The sequence below is a fragment of the Euprymna scolopes genome, chromosome 23, assembly GCF_053919585.1.
Source record: "Euprymna scolopes isolate OS-2025 chromosome 23, ASM5391958v1, whole genome shotgun sequence".
In the NCBI taxonomy this organism is placed as follows: domain Eukaryota; kingdom Metazoa; phylum Mollusca; class Cephalopoda; order Sepiida; family Sepiolidae; genus Euprymna; species Euprymna scolopes.
In genome coordinates, this window is record NC_136504.1 from 50466456 (window position 1) to 50488955 (window position 22500).

At 34.0% G+C, this 22500-nt stretch overlaps 1 protein-coding gene across 6 annotated transcripts in view; it reads right to left on the reverse strand.

The window, feature by feature from the left end:
* The window catches only part of LOC145245890 (glycine receptor subunit alpha-3-like), a 477134-nt gene that overhangs the window by 211692 nt on the left and 242942 nt on the right, over positions 1-22500 (reverse strand). For all 6 annotated transcript variants that reach the window (XM_080107614.1, XM_080107618.1, XM_080107617.1 and 3 more), the window contains exon 2: positions 13972-14134. In XM_080107614.1, coding sequence (XP_079963740.1) covers positions 13972-14093 — 122 coding nt within the window. In that variant the 5' untranslated portion in view covers positions 14094-14134. The remainder of the gene's footprint in view (positions 1-13971; positions 14135-22500) is intronic.

The following is a 22500-nucleotide window of genomic DNA, read 5'->3' on the forward strand; positions in this document are numbered from 1 at the left end:
TTGCTTTCGATTCTCGGTCGTGGCGCACGCGTTTTTTTTTTTGTTTTTTTTAATTTTTTTTTTTTTAAATCATTATTATATAATGGTTCCAATAGAATAGAATAATAAATATGAAATCTGCATTATTAAATATATCATATTTAATCGTATTTTACGACCGGGCAATGCCGGGCGGCATGGCATGCTAGTATCTATATATATATATATATATATATATATATATATATATATATATATATATATATGTGTGTGTGTGTGTGTGTGAAAACGTGTGTGTGTGTGTGTGTGCGAAAACGTGTGTGTCTGTGTGTGTTGAATATTAAGTGACATCGATGGTGCTCGACAGTCGACTATGTGAACTGAAATAATAGATGCACTTTACCTTTGCGTCATAAATAACAATATTTTCTTACGTTTGTTGTCAATTCTTTTTGTGAACTTGTCTTTGTTATGGATTATTATTGCATTTCTTTGACATGAAAGAACATAATAAAACTTTATAGTCGCCATAAACAAAACAGTCGCGTTGATCGTTCCATAATGATATTTCTAAGATATGAAGAAACCAATCGTATTACTGTCAGAATTGGAATTTGAATGATTCATCTTCGAATGAGCTTTTACCTTGCGCCCATTACTTCCCAACAACACGACATATTTGCATATATTAGGTAGCGTACACAATGAAAATTCATGGTTAATTATAGAAAATTGTTCTTGATAAATCTTCAAAGTATAACTACGAATATGTCCGATGCTTAACTAATGTACATTTATGAAAGTTTGTTATTTATATTTTCTCCCGATATATAAGGTTATCTCATAGGATTTTACATGTCAGATCTAAATAGCAATTTAGCTGAAAAATCGATATTTGATTCTGACTAACGATTTCTTTCTTTATATATTTTTTCCACTGACAAAATGTAATTTGCTTCAGTTTCCTGAGAAATAAGATTATTACCACAAGGAATTATTGTAATAAAACAATTTTAAATAATTGCATAAAAGTCTCAAAATGTAAGGGGAAAATGTTAATTTAGCTGAAAGTTTTACTATTCATTATCACTCTTATATTTTTATCTTTCCGTCTCTTTTCTTTTATAATTAATATAATATTCATAACTTATATATATATATATATATATATATATATATATATATATATATATATATATATATATATATATATATATTAAAGACAGGAACTGACGACTTGAGTGTCCCAAGGTCGAATCAAGTTCGTTCCATATAAATCACTTTCACTTGGATTTTTGGAAATCTTCACGTGATCCCTCCCGTAATCCCGAAGTTTTTCTAGAAATAATTCCTACTAAGAAAATATGAACCAATGCCAACAATAGAATGTTCATATTCATACGATGTGATGATGAGTATGTTTAGCATTTATTAACGCACATTTTGCAGAACTATATGTATATTTATCCCTGTTTAAACATTGTTGCATTTTTTCCCAACAAAATACAACAAAGACGATAGCAAACATCTTACTCTCTATCTATCTAGTCCTCTCATTCGACCACGTCACTGCACCCCAACAAGTATCATTGTTTATTATCTTTTTCAGCAGGTATCATTATTCATGCAGCGCCGCCTATTCGCAGATGTATTTGATATAATCGTAGGTAGTACATTCTTCAGATTTTCTTAAACTATTACTTCATTACATATGAATTATTCGCATTATATATATATATATATATATATATATATATAATTCATAAATAGTATATGTTTTCGAACTATTACAAAACAATTCATCTATAAAAAGATAAAAAAAATATTATATTAAAAAATGTCTTCACTTGAAGTATTTGATACAATCGTGATTCCTTAACTTTTCTTCATATGTACGAAAGTCCAAATTGGCAACCAACAAACACGTATCCAATTTTTTTATATTTACATTTATATATTTCGTTTCTTACCATTATTACATATTAGTTTTTTATTGCATTAAACAGACAATTCGTATTTGTTTCATCTCCGTAAACTATTACAGAATCATTCATATATAAAACGTTTTACATAAGAAACCGATTTATTTTGACACTTTAACGCATCCATACATCAATAGCCATTTCGGCTTTTACCTAGACGATAATACCATTTACCGAACCGCTAAGTTCAATTAAGAAAATTGATGCCATGGGACGAAAGCTGTAGACATATTTCCTTAAAGCCGATCCTCTTAACAATATAAATACTTTCTATAATAATTATACACAGATTATTACGAACTAGCGGCTGTACGGCGTCGGCACACAACGCCGAGTCAAACACAAAATCGAGTACTCTCAACATCAAGTCCACTCAACATCGTCTTATCATCAACGCTTACCCTGTGAACTCGGAGTATGAGAAATTCCCATATGTACAAAACAAAACCACTGAAAAAACAAAAAAATACCTTAACTAAGGGTAAGGATAATGCGTAAACGTAGGATAAAATGATGACTTTGCAGGTTCACACTTCTTTTGTCTGAGGACTAATAAAAAAGATGTTTACAGTTAAAGTGCTGTGTTGGTTATGACAGTATAATTAATCTGTTGTTTTTTTCTGAGTGGTTATTTTAGGAAGAAATCCTTACACAAGACGGCGTTTTTCATTTGGAAATCCGGCACTTGTGCACTACTGCGAAGGAACCACTTTATTTGGTTTTCAGTTTTACGATTTCGAGAGATCACAGCAGAGGCAGATTAATGGAATTTTTGAAGGCGTGTTTTATTTTTCTGCTGAGAAGGTTTTTGTACACATTTATTGAATTAAAATAAATTTTAAAAAATTATAATCACACAAATTAGAGATATTTATTTGACATTTTTACTTCATAACAAAGTCAAAATTCTTACATTTTCGTAACTAAGTAAATATAATCATAAAAAAATTATAATGATTGTATGAAAGTTGTCAAAATGTATGAATTGTAACATTTATAAATATTTTTGAACATACATCATTCATTATTGAAATATGAGCAAACAGAAAAGAACATAATATACTGAAATTGCCAATAAAAAAATCCAAAAAAGAAAAAAAAAACAAAGGTTCTCATGGATTTCTAACGATACGTTAAAAGAAGTAGAAAATCGAAGAACGATCAAAACCAGCGGCCTCTTCAAACCAGAAGACGAGGCAGCATGCAAAGAACAAAAGTTGTCCAGCAAATGAAAAAAGACAGCGAGAAATTGATTAACAATGCAAACAATTAGGAGACAAAAAAAACACCTATAAAACGTTGTCTAAAAATTTGACATCAGTTCAAACCAGCTACTGATGCTGTAAAAAGCGAGACTGCAGAAATGCTTACTGAAAACTCACAAGTAAAAAGACGATGGGAACTGTTGTGGTGGCACACATTCATTTGCATATGTGGATAGTAATTACACATAAATAGGAAGACTCAGTTAGTCTGAGTGTGTGTTCACCAGAAGCCACCGAAGGCCGCCGAGAGCAGATATGTTTCTCCAGCAAAGACTCTCTTATTTGACACCATTATGTAAATATCCTGTAAATATACCTTTTCCTAATACACTTCTTATTTGATCTACCTTTGTTGAGTCGTCATTTGTATTGATTTCTACGTTACTTGTTTTAACCCGCAAACTTAACAGAAACCATATTGTGAAAATCTTTATAAGAAATCAAACATCTGATAGGCCGACCAACATGCAAAGACGGGCCAAGAAGATGAATCTTCATTAAAATATGCAGAAGTTGAAAAAGCAATTAGAGACTTGAAGGGTGGAAAATCTCCAGGAACAGATGATATTCTAGCTGAACCCCTTAAGAAAGGGGACAACAGCGTCATACAATATTTTCACAAAATGTGCATAGCAATTTGCAAACAAAAAGAATGGCCATCTGACTGGAGAACATCGATATTCGTCATAATTCAAACAAAAAATAAAAAGGCATCAAATTTGAATGCAACAATAACCGAACTATCGCCTTGATTAGTTGCGGTAGTAAATTCATATTAAAATCATAGCAAATCGAATGCAGAACCAATTAAGTGCCGAAATATCCGAGAAACAGGATGGTTTCAGACCAGGGGAAAAAACTGAGACTAAATACTCAACCTAAAAATAATACTTGAGAAGAACAGGGACGCAGGAACAGGTGTTTTTATTTGCTTCATCAATTATAGAAAAGCTTTCGACACATCTGGAAAGTAATTGTAAAATAGATACAGGGACGCGACATTGCATCGATGGGACAGAAGTTGAAGCTCTGTCGATAGTGCGGGACATATTCTCCGCAGTTTATGTGCAATGTGATTTAGAAAGCCGTTATCACCATGTTAACTATTCTGCACTTAGTCTACTTTCTCGGGATATACTGATTTACAGTTACTAGTATCACTATGTTAACTATTCTGGATTCAATCCTCTTTCTATGGAAAGGCCAGGGCACGGGCAGCACATTTATTTATATTTAAGAAATGAAACTACAATGAATTTTAGGCTATGTCGGTTGTCTGTAACTCTATCATTATGCATTATTATTTGTTTTATGTAAATATATTGAGACATATGCCTCATTTCCACGATATAAATAAAGAAGCTCGCAGGGTACATTAGCACAAACGTTATTACAATAAAAACCAGTAGTTCGAAAGATCCAAATAATTCCAAATAGATGTTTTAATGCAAAATTTAATTATATCGTTATCATTTATTTATTAAAATTCATCCATATATTAACGGAGTTTGATTATACAATAAATAAACTAACAAAATTGATATAAAACTATGAGGGGCGTGCAATACGTAATGACCTTGACCGACTTCCAGTTGACCTATCTAGCTGAAACTTTGCACGTGCAATGATTTATATCTCTACGGGTTATGTGGTAAATCACGGCTCTGAACTAACTGGGATTACTGTTTTACAGGTGTTTGAACTGAGCCAGGTGTGAAATGGAGCCTGTTGAATGTCGAGCAGTGATCTGGTTTTTGTATTTGAAAGGACGCAAACCACAGGAGACTTTTGATGAAATGAAAGAAACTTATAGTGATAATACTCAATCATATAACCTTGTAAAACGCTGGCATCGTGAATTCAAACAAGGCCGGAAGTCTGTGGAAAGAGCTCCCAAAACTAGTCGGCCTCTTCTGCCATTGATGAGGCATCTGTCCGTCAAGTTGAGACTGTCATTTTGGAAGATCGGCGCATTACTATTCGCCAAATAGCTCAAGATGTCAAGATTAGTACAGGGTCTGTGGAAACTATCGTTCATGACCATTTGCTTATGCATAAGGTGTCTGCCAGATGGATTCCCAGTTTGCTCACACCATTCCAGAAGAGAGAACGCGTCGAGTGCTCGAGGATGAATTTGGATATGTGCCAAGAAGATGAGTCAAAGTTTTTCAAAAGACTGATTACACAGGAAACGTGGGTCCATCTGTATGATCCACAGGCCAACGCCCAGTCAATGCAGTGGAAGCACTTGGACTCACCACCTCCAAAGAAAGGAAGGGTGCAGCCCTCCGATGGCAAGGTCATGCTCAGTCTTCAGTCAAGATCAGCAAAGGTACCCTCCTCCTATAGGACAACGCTTCGGTCCACAACTCGCATGTCACCAGATCAGAAGCACGGGTGTGTGGTTATGAAATCCTTCCCCATCCTCCCTACTCTCCTGACCTTGCACCCTCTGACTTTAACCTCTTCCAACCATGAAGTTGTTTTTGAAAGGAAATCGTCTCTCAGATGATGCAGCCTTGATTTCTGAAGTCACGTCGTGGTTGGAGGACCAACCTGGGGTGTTCTACAAAACGGTCTCCAGAGTTGCATGCAACGATGAGAGAAATGCATAACTCTGGGTGGTTCCTATAAACAGAAAGAGTAATAACTGTGCCAAGTTTCGTTGCTCTACTGCTATGAGAAGTTGGTCAAGGCCATTACTTATTGCACGCCCCTCATATATCTGGTGTATTTTTCTGTAATCAAATTCTGTGAATATACGGATAAATTTTCCTAACTACCCTACTTTATATATATATATGTGTGTGTGTGTGTGTGTGTGTGTGTGTGTGTGTGTGTGTGTGTGTGTGTGTGTGTGTGCATATGAAAGAAATAAACGGTAAAAGGAAGAAAATCTTTGAATTTGAAATATTGACGTTTTGTCATATATATATACACACACATATATATACACATATATATACATATATATACATATATATGCACATATATACATATATATGCATATACATATACATACATATATACATATATATACATACATATATATACATATATATACATATATACATACATATATATACATACATATATATACATATATATACATACATATATATACATATATACATATATATATACATACATATATATACATACATATATACATACATATATATACATATATACATATATATACATACATATATATACATATATATACATACATATATATACATATATATATATGCATACATATATATACATACATATATATATACATATATATACATACATATATATACATATATATATACATACATATACATACACATATATATATACATATATATATACATACATATATATACATATATACATATATATATACATAATTACATATATATATACACATATATATATATATAAATATATATATATATATATATATATATATATACACGGAAGTTTTAAAAGCCAAAAACAATGCGAAAAATTACCCCTATAAGATCAAACAAAAAACATAAAAACAAACTATAAACAAAAGAACACAAAATAAAAACATCAACAACAGCATCGGAAAAAATATATATTCAATACAAACTAGTATAAAACACACACACACACACACACACACACATATATATGTATGTATATATATATATATAATATTAATAATAGTAGTAGTAGTAGTAATAAACATATTATGAAAAGAGATAAAACAAAGTCTAACACTGTTATCTTCACCCCCTTCACACAATAGGTCACGTGAATCTTCACTGCGAAACTATTATTGTAAAGAATGAAAACCCTTGTCCGCATAATAATAATAATAATAATAATAATAATAATAATAATAATAATAATAAATTATACAATATTTTATAAAATAAAACAGATACATACATATATATATATAAAACCAATGCTTACAACAGAAATAAAATTTTAAAAAATATAAATAAGTAAAATAAAATTATCCCCAACTCCATACGGCTAAATATCCACACATTTTTGCGACCCTGGCCTGTTCTGCAGTCCAGTCACATCCTCATCCGCCATCTTGAATTTATTTTTGTTTTCCATTTTGAAAAAGGGAGGTCACTTTCTCCCGAAATTAATGACAGTTCCATACCACCCACGGACTTTACATACACCAGACATACCAATAACTTGGTTATAAAATAATTATACAATGAGGTGAGGAATGATAGACGAATAAACAGTTAGACACTCCTCTACTCAAACATACCCGTCTACTTTTCTTTGTTTTTCTTTTCTTCATTTTCATTTTTCCGGTCTTTCTTCACATTGTTTTTGGCTTTTAAAACTTCCATATATTCCTTTAACAACAATGCTTCAAGTAAACTACTGCCTACTCTTATATATATATATATATATATATATATACATATATATACATACATGATGATGATTGCAACGTCTTGTCAGACGAGTGCCACTCCCTCAGACATTTAAAATCCATGAGTCCAAATGGCTGAGGGAGTATCTATGCAAATATGATGTTACAGTGTCTTAGCTTTGTAAATTTATACTTTCGTATATTTATTTTATGCGAGTAAATGAAGTAGTTATATATACATATATATACATATATATATACTTATATATATATATGTACACATATATATATGTACATATATATACATATATATACATATACATATATATAGCTACTTCATTTAATCACATAAATTAATATATGAAAATATAATTTATGCGTAAACTTTCAGTATTTACTTCAACAGTGCTCAATATATAGGTAGAGCTAGGTAGTAAGTTATAAAAATATATATGGCAATTTAGCTACATATAATTCTGACGAATTCTCACGAGAAAGAAACGCTAAATATTCTGTGTAGCTTAATTGCCATATATATATATATGTATATATAGTGGGGGTCAAAAGAGATTGCAGACTTATTTTTTCTCAATTTCTTTATTAATTTTGCTTTATTTTTCATTTTGGACTCTTCCATCATTGCTGGTTGCCATTCTGGTTCGTTCCATTACTACATTTAACAATAAAAGCCAGAATTTAATAATAGTTCGACATTTTCCACTTTTCAGGTCAGCCAAAAGTTTATGCAGGTAATCTTAATTTATTGATAATGGCTAAAGGAAAGATGTTGACAGATAGGGAGAAGGGTGAAATTGTTACATTTCTTGCTGCAAAGAAGTCTACATTTGAAATTTCGAAAATTTTGAAACGAGATCATCGAATTGTGAAACGTTTTGTCATTGGCGGCAAAAATGGAAGAAAAAAGCATAAAAGTGGCAGACCAAACGTGACTTCACCACGAGATATTAGAAAAAGCAAGAGGAGTTTGCTAGCAAACCCACACAGCACAAGCAAAGCTATTTTCAACCATGCAGGAGTGTCTGGCATCTCTAACAGGACCCGAAATCGGATTTTGAAACAGACAGCCGACCAGAGAATACAGACAAAATGTCCTCCTTTGAGTAATATAAATTTCCAGAAGCGACTAGCATGGACCACTAAATATTTGAAAACCAATTTTCAAAATGTTCTCTGGACTGACGAGGCCAGAGCAACCCTCGACGGCCCCGACGGTTGGGCCAAGGGATGGCTTCTTAAAGGCAATAGCCCACGCTTGCGATTCAGACGTCAACAGGGTAGAGGAGGAGGAGGAGGAGAAGAAGGAGGAGGAGGAGTGATGATTTGGGCTGGTATTATTGGAAGTGAGATTGTTGGTCCTTTTTCTTGTCCCTTACTGTGTCAAAATGAATTCTGTGAACTACTGCAAGTTTTTGGAAGCAAATTTATTGCCCTGGTTGAATTCACAAAATGATGCTCCCAACCAGAATCTAATTATCCAACAAGACAATGCCCCAAGCCATGCTTCTCGGTTCACAAAAGCTTGGCTTTCAGACAAGGGGATCTCTGGTGAACGTCTGATGGACTGGCCACCTCAGAGCCCGGATTTGAATCCGATAGAGAACCTCTGGTAGATTCTGAAGAGGAAGGTTTACGAAAACGGGCATCAATTCCATAGTAAAAAAGACATTTGGGAGAGAATCAAGAAGGTATCTTCTGAAATCACACTTCAGCAAGTGCATACATTAACATCCTCTGTTGATAGGATACTGATTGATTTGATTAAAAATGGAGGAAAGCGAATAAAGGGTTAAATAGTTTCATAAATTCGTATTGTTTTGTTAATTGTTATTTGAGTAATCACTGTTGTTTTCTTGTAATATGTTATCAATATATGGTACTATAATCATGATGACAATTTTTCGAATTAAATCATGTTTAAAAATGGTATTTATTGCGGATAAATGAGTGCTTACAAACTCTTTTGTCCCATATTCCTTCCTGAAATCATTTAAAGATCCATACCCCCTCCCCCAGAATATCATTATTTGGTTTCCGTTTCTATGAATTCACTTCATATATTTGCATATCAACCAGTGAGTAACAGTTATTATATTGGAAAATATTGAAGCATACATTTATCAATTATTACAATTTGTAAACACTTTTGACGTCCACTGTATATATATATATATATATATATATATATATATATATATATACATCAGAACAAGTTGTTAATAAAACATGTTAAAAACACTGAAAAAGAGTTAAAACATATTTAATTTTTAAAATGAAGCACAAAATAAGTGGATAGACTATCCATTTATTTTGTGCTTCTTTTTAAAATTAAATATGTTTTTAACTCTTTTTCAAAGTGTGTTTTTAAAATGTTTTATTGAGTACTTGTTCTTATGATAAGCTCTATTTCCTATTTGGTTTTATCGAGCTTTTACATCTGGTTGAGATTACTTTATAAATATTAATTCTTTAATATTCAAAATTTACTTTAGTTTTGCCATCTTGGATCATTTTGGTAAACTTGACTTTAATTTTTATTTCATTTTATATATCTACACACACACATATATATATATACACACACTTATATACATATATATATACACTTATATACATACATATATATACATATATATATTCATATATATACATATATATGCACATACACACACACACACACACACATATATATATATATATGTGCAACGTCTTGTCAGACGAGTGCCACTCCCTCAGACATTTAAAATCCATGAGCCCAAATGCCTGAGGGAGTATCTATACAAAGATGATGTTACAGAGTCTTAGCTTTGTACGACAGCTAAGTCTCTCTCTCGGTTCAAAATGTTGAGATCCAGCAACAAGCAAGAGCAAGATAGCCGGCAACAAATTAAACTGCAGACCAGCTTAATGCGGGTACTGGTCTCCCGCTTTATGGGTTTTTAAATCAGACATTTGCTTCTCCTAGAAAGGTTGCCTTCACCACGGCTTACGGGAGCCCTCTCCACCCCAATACACATATACACACACACACACACAAAAATATATATATATTCCCTTCTGGGAAAGTTGGGCGTGGGGCCAGCACCCTCATGCCGAAAAAAAAACTCCTCGCTACAAAAGCATCTACAAAATTGTGGATGGCCTATGCCCCTTTAGGGGCTCAGGGCTATGGATTGATGAATATATATGTGTGGGGGGGGTGAATCTACACAGAGTCGTTTCTGCACATTTCGATGCCAATGTCTATTACCGCTTCTAATGCGGCATAGAGATGCCACAGGGGTCAGGGTAAGTAATTTATTAATATGTATATATATATCTTGGGAGATGAGATTTATGATTTTCACGTTTTTAGATAGGAGAGAAAATGAGAAAGAGAGAGAAGGAGAATAAAAAGTGCGCACGTGATCGAGAAATAGAAATTGTGTGTGTGAGATATGAATAGAGAGGAGGAATGCGTGTGAAAGGGCAAGAGGAAAACGGCTTGTGTGTGTGATAGAAAGTGTGCGTATGTGTAATAGACGGTGAGCATTGTGTCTATGTGTGTGTGTGTGTGTGTGTGTGCGATAGAGTGTACGCGTGTGATTGAAAGAGTGCATTTACGTGTAATAGAGTGTAGGTGCGTGTGTGACATGGAGAGAGTGTGTGAGATAAAGAATGTTTGTGTGAGAGAGTATGTGTTTGATAGAGTATGTGAGCGACACTGTGTGCATGTGTTTGTGAAAAGAAGAGTGCGTGTATTCGTGTGATAGAGAAAGTGTGTATGTATGATAGTTCTATCTATCATACATACAAAGGCACACTCTTTCTCTTCACACGCACACGTGTGTGCATGAAAGAGGTTGAATATGTATAGTAAAGAGAGCTAGTGTGTGTGATAAAATGTCTGCTTGTGTTATAGACTGTGTGCGTGAAAGAGAGTAAATGGGTGTTTCATAGAGAGAGAGAGAGAGAGAGAGAGAGAAAGAGAGAGAGAGAGAGAGAGAAAGAGTTGTGTGATGGAGAGAAGAAGTTTTTTAAAGAGCGTGTATGTGTAGTATATATATATATACATATAAAGAGAGAGAGAGAGAGTGAGAGGGAGAGAGATCATGAGAGGTAGTATGTATGCGAGGGAAAGAGAGTGCGCATCACAGTGAGAAGATAGGCGTATAATTGACTGTGTGTGTGCGTTAGACAAGGAGAGAGAGAGAGAGAGAGTGTATGCGTGTTAGTTCTCAAAAGGGAGTGTATGTGTGTGATAAAAAAAGGTGTGTGTGTGTCATAAAGCGTGGCAGAGCGTGTAGTAGGGTGTTGTTAGAGAAAGAGGGCGAATGAGGGGGATATACTATATTGTTTTCGTCCCCTCGGTACTTCTGGTCACACGATTCATTCAAGTTTTACTTCTTGAAACTTGACCCGATTCATCTATCTGATGGAATGATATAAATCTGAAAGGATGCGATTAAACATAAGTGATTTTTTTTTTACTTTAATGTTTTGTAAGAAGTAAATCAAAATAATTTAGGGTGTTGATGAGCGTTTCTTGCTTTGTTTGGTAGCGAATGTGTACGTTTTTAATCATCAATTTGGCATGTCTTATATTGGATTTAAAATCGACAGAAATATATTAATCTAATGTATAAAATTTACTGTATTTGTATGCCCGTGTGTCTGTCTCCAAATATTTTCAAAAGGCACCTCCTCTAATGGGCAAAGTCACACACGTTTTGTGGAATATCGTTTTGTGTGTGTGTGTATGTGTTTTTTACAGAAGAGTCCCCACTTATCAAGTCCAAGAGACCACTCGAGGATAAGTGTTAATGAGTGTACGGAAGTAAACGGAAAAATATCGTAGTAATCGTTAGTAGGAGGAATTTGGTAAATTGGATTTCTTAAGGCTCATCAAGAACTTGTTTACGTTGGACTTGAATATTACAGTGAGTTGGAAAGCAGGACAACGGAATAAAGTTCCACGGGCGTCAGTTGTATAAAAAGAAGCTTTGTTCATGGAATCTACGTTTAGGTTTAGGCATAAATAAATATTGAGGAAAATGATTGATAGTGGTTTCAGGTTGATGAGTGTATTTCCTGAAAGTCAGGCAGGGTGGGGCCATATAGTAGATGTCAGATGAGCACCTGCCATGAAAATAACTATAAAGCAGATACAGGATCTCAACGGCTCTTCTGTGAGAAAGATGTTGCAGGAAAGAGAAAAGGGCATCCCCCCCACACACACTAGGCTACGAAATTGGGTCAGTTCTTTATTTAAAATACAATGGACACTTTTTTCATAGAAATGTTAATAAATTAATATTTTCTTCGAGTTATTGGCTTTTCTGTAATAAAGCAAACCATTTTTTTGCGCTATCTTGAAAAATATCAACTTTATGAAAAACCTGTTTGTTGATTAAATGTATTTCTTAATCCGTGGAATTTCCACGGGTCCTGCTAGTAAATTAATATTATAAAAATTATAGCTAAACCGTAGTCGTCCGTTTGTCTCAATTAATAAAGAAGATTAAATAACATGTGATAGCAGTCAACATAAAGCTACGAAGATCTGCCTGAAAACACTACCAATAATTTCCCCCACTCTTTATCGTAGATTCCATGAACAAGCTCCTTTTTTAGAACTGGATACCTGTGTAATTCTCTTCCGTTTCCCTGCTTTCCAACTGATTACTTTATATTAAACTGTAATTCACTTTGTTACAATGATCCAGTGTTACAATGATTGTTATTTAATATATACATATATATGTATATATATACGTACCTTGTTATAGTGATCAATGGCCCTGTTGGTGGGGCATTAGAATACACCGACTGCCCCCTTGCTGAGGGTAAAAGTCCCTCAATGGGGGTCCTGGATATGACCTTAAACTATATCCAGTGGTGAGGCCCCAGCTTGTGGGCTTTGGGGAGTGTGGAGCCACCCTTTAATTACCACTGCTCCTAGGTCCACTCTGACCCGGAGTGGTAGTACCTGTTAGGGTCCCAACTATGAGTTAAATAGAAACCGACGTGAAAACAACAAATATATTCTATTTAAAAAAATTTTCTTCAAAATCTTTGGATTCGGCATTAAATAATCCGAAAAGGGTTGATATGCCGTAAAACAAAATCAAGCAACCAACCAACCAGCTGATTACAATATGGCTGTCTTCGTCAGATGTAAACAAGTTCTTAATGAGCCGTTCCCCTTAAGTAATCCAATTTACCAAATTTACACTTCTAACGATTACTATATTGTACTTTTAACAACTGTACACTCTTTAACCCTCATCCTCGAGTGGCCTCTTGGTCTTGATAAGCAGTGGTTCTCTTGTAAAAACCATGTACAACATTCATTATTAAAATATAGTGAATATAATCTTACCTTGTAAGAGGCTCCGCTTCTGACGGTCGGCCAGTAGCCAAAACAATTAGTGCAAGGATCAGTAAGGAAGACATCATAAATTGGAAGGGAATCAAACAAGAGCGGACACAGGAAGATCTCATGGTGGACGGATGAGAAAACTGGGACGAGGCAGGCGAGTAGCCTAAAACAAAAGAAAATCAAATAATTAGAATGGAGAGTCAGTGTTTGTCCTACGCAAACAATATGGCGTCATTATCAATCTATAAAAAAAATGTTTGTGTAAAATATAAAATGGTATTTTATTTTAAAATTACATTCATTATTTATTAATCAAAATACAATTTAAAACCAACAAGAAAAAAAGTTACGCATTTCCCGGCTTAACACTATAAGGATAAAGGAAATATCTATCTGGCACTTCTTTATATTTTTTTAAAGTATTCCTGAAGTTCTCTCATGGTAATGTTGATAACTCAAAAACGATTTATCTTATCAGGACGAACATTTTGCACAGTCATTATTGTGATAAAAGAGCCTCAGATTCAACCATCAAATTTGAAAAAAAAAAATCGGAAGTTAAAATTCTGTCTAAATTTCGATCTTGTGAAATTTTTTCAAGGTTTGGAATCAAAGACTGGTCACCGTTATGTAAGATTTGCTGTTTAATTATGTACAATATAGACCAAACAGCGAGTCTCTACAATAAACTTTTTTTTTACAAAGTAGTCACCACATATAAAGGCCGGGAGGCCACCCAATGATAAGTGTTAATATGACTATTGTAGTCATTGGGACAGTTGCGTAATAATCGTTTGTTGAAGTAATTTGGTATAATTAGATCATTTACGTGGATGGCTGAACAAGAATTTGTTTACGTTGGACTTGAAGATAATGATATTGTGTATATTATTTAATTAATTGGAATGTTTATTGAGATGAGTATTATTTATTCATTTAATTATTGCGGACTATTATCCTCATCTTTTAGTTGTAATTTGGTATAATGTGATGAGACGATGACAACAACTATGGAAGGCAGTAATTGTTGAGGATGCAGTTAGGAGGTTCGGAGTTCCTATCCCGTCGCGGTTACCATCTGACGAATTCCAGAGGGATAGTTGGTCGAAACGTCGTGAAACAATAACTAAAAGGTAAGGATAATAATTCGCAATAAATAAATGAATGATATTGTAGTCATATGGAAAGAAGACTAGCGGAACAGAGTGCCCCAGGCGGGAAGTTCAAGGGGAATATCTTTATTGATGGAATTCATGTTTAGGTTTAGGCAATGATAGAGAATGGGAAAGTGTAAGTTTTATAATTTACTTAAACAATTGAACTATTATCAAGATATGCCCAGATTACATCCGTTCGAAATTAGACCATGGCCGAAATTTTGACCTAGTCTGATGACGATTGATCTAGCGATGTGAACGAAACCAACCAAACAAGCAAAAACAAAGAAGCATACAAAGTTACACACCGACAAACTATACTGAAAACATAACCTCTTTGAGAAACAGAAAGTTAAATAATATTCTTCATATAATAGAAATTATATATGTCCTCGATTACCTTCCGCGCTCTAAATATATGCTCTATAACAACTAAAAATATTCACAACCTCCGATTTAACAGTTACACACACACAAAAAAACTTCTAAACCACTGATTGGGATGACAAATAACATCCTTCTAATTACTCGGCTTAACATTTACAGACAACATGAAATGGAACAAATGCGTTGAGGACATTGCCAAGGCTGTCGCAAAGAAGGTGAGCCACTTCTACAGTACCAAGAAAATTCATCACACCGGAGAATATTCTGTATCTTTACAAAACCCCAATTCGCCCATTCCTGGAGCTTTGTTGCCACATCTGGATTGGTGCATCTACTACAAGTTTATCACATGGTCCAAAATGATTCTCAATTCTTATAGGTCTCGCATTACAAGCCAATATATGCTGTATATTATGACAGGTTTCTTTCTCGTAAGAAAATAGCGTTCTGCTTCTATTTTAGTGCACTGCAATGTCATACAGTCAAAGCTGGAGTTGCCTCTACAGATGCAGGCCTGGGCGGTTGATGAGGATATCTAGGTTTGCCCACTTACCAAGAACCCCTCCGCCTCTCGGCGTTGCAGACAAATCCATATGGAAAAGCAACCCAATACGGTCGGAGCCAGCGAAGCTACAACAGTTTCTAGAAAGATGTTGCAGTGCTTCACCGTCGCCTATCGAGACTCCAAACTAGATTTTTGTCACGGTTTCCTCTCTTAGTCTTTGCCTTTCCCAAGACATCGATAAGCCAGTGGAGCTACTTACTCATAGCTGGTACAAATTTGAAAATATTTCAAATTTTGACGAAAATAATGGAAATCCGCATCGTGGTTACGTGTGTATCAAAATAAAAGAGAAATCCTTAAATCGGTGAAAGACACGTGTATTCCAAAATGGTGAAAATTTGAAAATATTTCCAATTCTGACGAGAATAACGGATATATATATATATATATATATAGTAAGTTATAAAATGTACATGGCGATTAAGCTACACTGAATATTCCGCGTTTCATCCACTCTAGGATTCTTCAGGTTTATGCGCGAATTCTGTGGTTGTTTGTCGTTTTTATATACGCATCTTCTATTGAGATTTTAGTTAGCCAATCAACTTTCTAGTATCTACCGCGCCCTTCCTATCAGTAAATGAACATGCATTTATCGGACAAAGGCCTATTTGACCTCTGGTTGACCTGTTTCTTTGTGTGTGCTCTATTTAGTCTGGATATTTAGTTTCTTGATCTGTTTTAAATCTAGGTTAGTGTTTTTTTTGTTTTTATGTTAGTTTATATATAAATATATATATATATGTACACACCTATATGCACACATATATGTGTGATCGTTTATGTATATTCATGTTAATTTAATTTATTTATTTGTTTATTTTCTATTGTTTTTGTTAGTTTTAAAACTATTTTGTATCGCTATCCTAGAGTAAATTTTATCTTGTGAACACAGTTATTTGCTATTTCTCTTCTACAGTTTAATAGATGATGGGGTTCTTTAAAGTACAGGATAGCAAATTTTTCATGAAGGCATAATCCACATGGGCCATCTAGGTCCCTACACGTGGTAGCTTTTTATAAATTACTAACTAGCTCTACCTACGTATTGAGCACTTTTGAAGTAAATACTTAAAGTTTACGCATAAATCTATAATTTCCTATATTAATGTTATGTGAGTAAATTAAGCCGTATATATATATATATATATATATATATATATATATATATATATATATATATATATACGGCTTAAACACGTTGGCACACCAATTCTCGTCAGATCACCGAAGTTTAGCAACGTTGCGCCTGTTTAGTACCAGATGGGTAACCAACCATTTGGGAATTCTATGTTCTCTCCGCTTATCTCGGCATTGTTTCCAGTCGTCTTGAACCTTCACGTACCACTTACAGCAGGTCTCCATTGTCTGTCAAAATTGAAGAAAGCTACCACACACCCACATATATATATATTTCTGTAGAAATATATTTTCTCATCATATATACAGATCCTTATTTGAAAAGTTCAATATAATTACAGAGCAATATAGAGAATAAATGACAAAAATATATTCCAAAGTTCATGATGTTGACCATCTTATAATGTATGTCTTTAATTCAGTTGACATTTACAATTCTTGACAGTATCTGTTTCGTAGTAAAATCAATCACTTAATTATTATATCAATCAGTGAATCTATTATGCCCTAAACTCATCAAAAGAAAATAAAGTGTGATTAGACATGATTAAAATCCGAAAATTGGAAGAGAAGCTGCAGATACCTTTAATATGCTCCCATTACGCCATTTTGAATTTTTCAAAAATTCAAAATGGCGTAGTGGAAAAATATTAAAGGTATAATGAATCTGGAATATAGTTTTTGTCATTTATTCACTATATATATGTGTGTGTGTGCGTGTGTGTGTGTGTGAGAGAGAGAGTATAAACATAAGCGTAGATTAATAATTGTTCGATAAAAAAAATTGCCGAACAAAAGCATTATTTTATGGATAATCAAAGGAAAAGGTTGATTACTTTCATCTGTGATAGCAAAATATCAATCTTGATAGCCGACGTAACATGAAGCAGGTTTATGTATTTTTTAAACAATATGGAGTCACCTGTAGAGCATCAATTAGCTCCTACTTACAGCGCGAACGTCTGATCTCCCGCGTGTTTACATATCTTCTTTTGATGCCGCTGTGAACATAGACACCTGGAGGTTATGGTGTCCGTGTAATGATCCACCATTGTTTGACTGTGCTCACGAATGAATCTCTACTGGGAGTTAGGTTAATCATGTTTCCGTTTGCATGTTAGCATCATCTATCACAATAAACATGTCCGATATACACCGTAGACAAAAAAAAAACGGTAACTACGTCTTTGAGGACTACTAAAGGTATCGTTATATGAATCACCCCTTTAACAGTTCTGTTTATACTTAATAATAACATGCTTACTTTTTTTCTTTTAACATAAGGGACATCATTAGTTTAATAGATACCGACAGATTTTGAACGTATCTTCAACAAGTATTACTTGTTTAATGCAGGTACTACCGTAATGTACGCAGGTCGTTTCAAAAGTAAAGCCTCCTATATTTAATTTTTAAAAAGTTGAAGAGCTACAAAAGCGAGAGTTGTACCCTTAAAACAAGCGGCCTTCTGTGCCCCGGAATATATTTTTTTACATAGTCACCACCATTCTGAATGTACTTTTGCCACCGATAAAAGATGGCTATGCATGGACGTCCGAAGCGCGCTTTGTCATATAAGAGTCGTTCCAAAAAATAAAACCTCCTTTTCTTCTTAACTCAAACAGTTGAAGCGCTACGAAGACGGGAGTGATATTATTAAAACGAGCGATCTTTTGTGTTCCAGCATTTATTTTGCTACATAGTGACCAGCATTCTCGATACTCTTTTACAAGGAATTCGATGACACATCGCTGCTTCTAACATACGTCCATGACAGAGGTTGCTATCTTAGAGTTTCACACCGTCATATTTTCAATAAAGACACTGCATTTTCAGTTCATGAATGCATGTTAAACCATAAAAATAATGCAATTTGCAGTTCCCTTTGAGCAATTCGGACAGAAAAGATAGGAGGCATTACTTTCGGAACACCCCTAGTACTTGTACTTATCTGCTACTATTTAGTTGACATTCCGCTTGAATTTCTTAAGGCAAGGAAGGAATTTTTCCATTATTAAATACTAAGCGCTAGAAATCTGAGTCCTTAACTACGGAAAGTGGGGAGCCTTGCCAATGTGTTAAAATGCAGACACGATTGATTGCTTCAAACTGGTATTTACACATTTCTATGGCCAAGCCATTCGTTACTTATAAACACAATCAAACACTTCTGGACCATATTAGTTCGAAATCCTCGTATAAAGCAACTGAAAATCATCTTGTAATGCAGAACTCATGCGATTACTGCGCACTGATTCTTAGCAAGAATCCCCAGAAGATAATGTACGTTAATTGATCACTAGCAGGGTTTAAAAGACCCTTGCATTAAAATAACCCAGTAAACATGTCGGTGCTGGTGCATTGTACTAACCGGAAGTCAGTAAATGTGCACGTGAAGAACCAGATTTCTCGTAAAAGTTCGCTCGGGCTCGACGTCAACACCGGAATATGCCGAGCGTCGCTAAAAACGTTAGGAAGCTCGTTTAGATTATTTGTTGCCTTTCTAGTAGTATTTGCAAGTAAAATTCAATTTTTACGATATTTTTGTTTCTAAAATAAGGTAAAATACAGAATAGTCGCAAAACAGCTTAAAATATGTAATTTTATATGTTAAGGATGGTTTTCTAAATAATAACCTTATCTTAGCGTGATAACAGAGATTCACAAGTACCCGTCATTATTGGTCCAGCTATCCCGAACATAGACAAGAAATCTGGTTCGTGATATGTAACAGTAACGACAACCGGTACGTACAATGCACCAGCACAAAAATATCAAATAATCTCTACAATTATATAAATGCAACTTTGTCAGTGAGTGTGTATGAGTTCGTTCCTTATAGACTCCGAAACTGCTGAACAGATTTTCTTCAAAATTTACAAAACTTTAGTGTATAAGTCTGGGAGTGATATTAGTTAAGTTTTGTTAAGAATACTTCCGATAATTATCGATAATCGATAATCGAACCCGTTATTTTAATTTATCTATCATCGGTAAAGCTATTTTTCCATGTCCTTGCTTAGCAATAATGATCAATGATAGAACAGGCCGTGAAAATTCTCCTGTGAGTAAGTTGAACGCGTTTTTTTTTTTTTTGCATGACGTGGTCTATAGATGAAAACTCCAAACGTAAATTTCTTCCTTTTTTTCATTAACTGCAAGGAATTTTACAAGACTTGAAAATTTACGTGATTTTTTTTCTTTTTTGTTTTTGCATGACGTGGTCTGTAGGTTCAAACCCCACACGTACATTTCTTAATGTGTTCTTTTTGTTCAATGGAAAGAAGTTTATATAAAATAATTTTATAAAATAAAGAGTGGGTTCTCTGAGTGCAGTGTAGAATAACAAATATTTTGAACTAAGTTACTGCATGGAGGTACGTGAAGCTTTCTCCCGGGCGAATTCACGGATTGCAATAACAATAAAAAAATATAGGAGTGTGAAATATTCGTTCATCATCATTCAATCCCGGGCAACGTCGGGTTTCCCTGCCTGCTAGTTAATAATATATATGATTATTATGAATACATTATTTGTAATACATTAAATAATTAATATTTTAACTAGAATCTACTTTATTGTTGTGCCTATGTACTTCTGTTTGTATGTGTTTATAATGCTTTCTTTCCCATCTGTGGGGAGTATATAAACTTAAATACGTGAATAATCTTGAACGTATGGGTACTTACGCATAGGAACGTATATTTGGTGTTATGTTTGATTATCAAGAGATACGCCCTTAAAACGCTGTTATTGTTATTTCATTAATAATACTCCCTCTTGTTAGAAACCGTTGATGCACAGTCGGAAATCATCTTTTTTGGTTTTTATGACAATGTGTGTGTGTGTGTGATATGTAGAAATTAAAGCATTCTACGTTTGTTTGTTTTTAAATCTGTTGGTAAATCTATATATCTTTAAAAGTGACAATCTGTGTAAGGTAACTTCTCTATCAATATGTTCGGCGAATCTTTGATATACATACTTAGAAGTTGATATATAGGGTATTCAGACACGTGGAAAGCTTTTTAATCGATTTTCATCCGGAAAAAAGGGCTGCTTACTAGTAAAATTTTTTTTAAAATTGGTACTTGCGGGGGGGGCATCGGATTTCTATTTGTTTGTCACCTGTTTCATGACTGCGCATGCGCGAATCGTTCACAGGACATCTTCCTTATGTTAAGAATAAGTAGGTTTGAAAAGTCTTTCATAATGATCGTGGCCAGCTAGCCTAATGATTATAGTACTTGTCTCACTGTCTTTAGGCTTTGGTTTCGATCTCAGCCCAAGCATTTTTTGTATTTACAAGAGAAGTAAACCGTTTGGAAAAAAAAAATACTCGCATGCACATGTCTCAGTTTCATTCCGTTTTTTGTTTTACTTCATTTTTTAGAGGAATTTAACTTTACCTTTAATTCCGGGCGATGCTGGGTACACCTGCTAGTAATAACAATAAAAGTAAATTCCTATGAATCATGAAGATCCTACTCTTAGCATTGGTTTCCCAGATTATTTCTAAACATATTTTTCAAAAAGAATCAGGTACGTACCGAAAAAACTATACGGAGGTTACTAACATCCTTATAAACGGTGCAATAAAACGAACTAGATTCGAACTTGATATAATCATGTAGTCAGCATGTGTCGTTAAACACTTAACTATCGCCAGACCTTACCGATAAATAAAAACATGACTGTTTCTACGACATCATTTTTTAGACTACGCACTATAACAAAATACATTTCGGAATGAAACAGAAATTATTGTGAAAGACAAACAAAAATATAGAAAACACGAATTAACAAACTCAGGAGGAACAGAATTGTTAAAAGAACTACTAGAGAAACTATAAAACCCCAACTTCTATCTCGATTTTAGAAGAATTATTAAGTCGGTACAAAGTTTTTCCCAATGTAAAATTTCATCTTGGAAATGAAAAACTGGGTGTTTTTGAAAACCTTTATCAATAACAACTTTTGATCTCTATAACTCAATCCCGTCTTTCAACTAGTTAATAAATGCATTGCTTGTAAAATTCTCTAGGTTTGAATATGAAAAAGTCTAACAAATGTTCAGTCTTCTCTCGTGATGTTTTGTAATCCTTGAGATTAGTTATAATCTAAGTGTAACGTTATCGCTTGTATATAGAGTACGTTGCAATAGGAAAGGAAGAAATTCGATTCACTTTTCTAGTTTTTACCAAAACAAAAAACCTTTATTCGTGTTATTTCTAACAACTCATTGCCTTTTGTTTTAAACCGTTCATTTCTCGCATCGA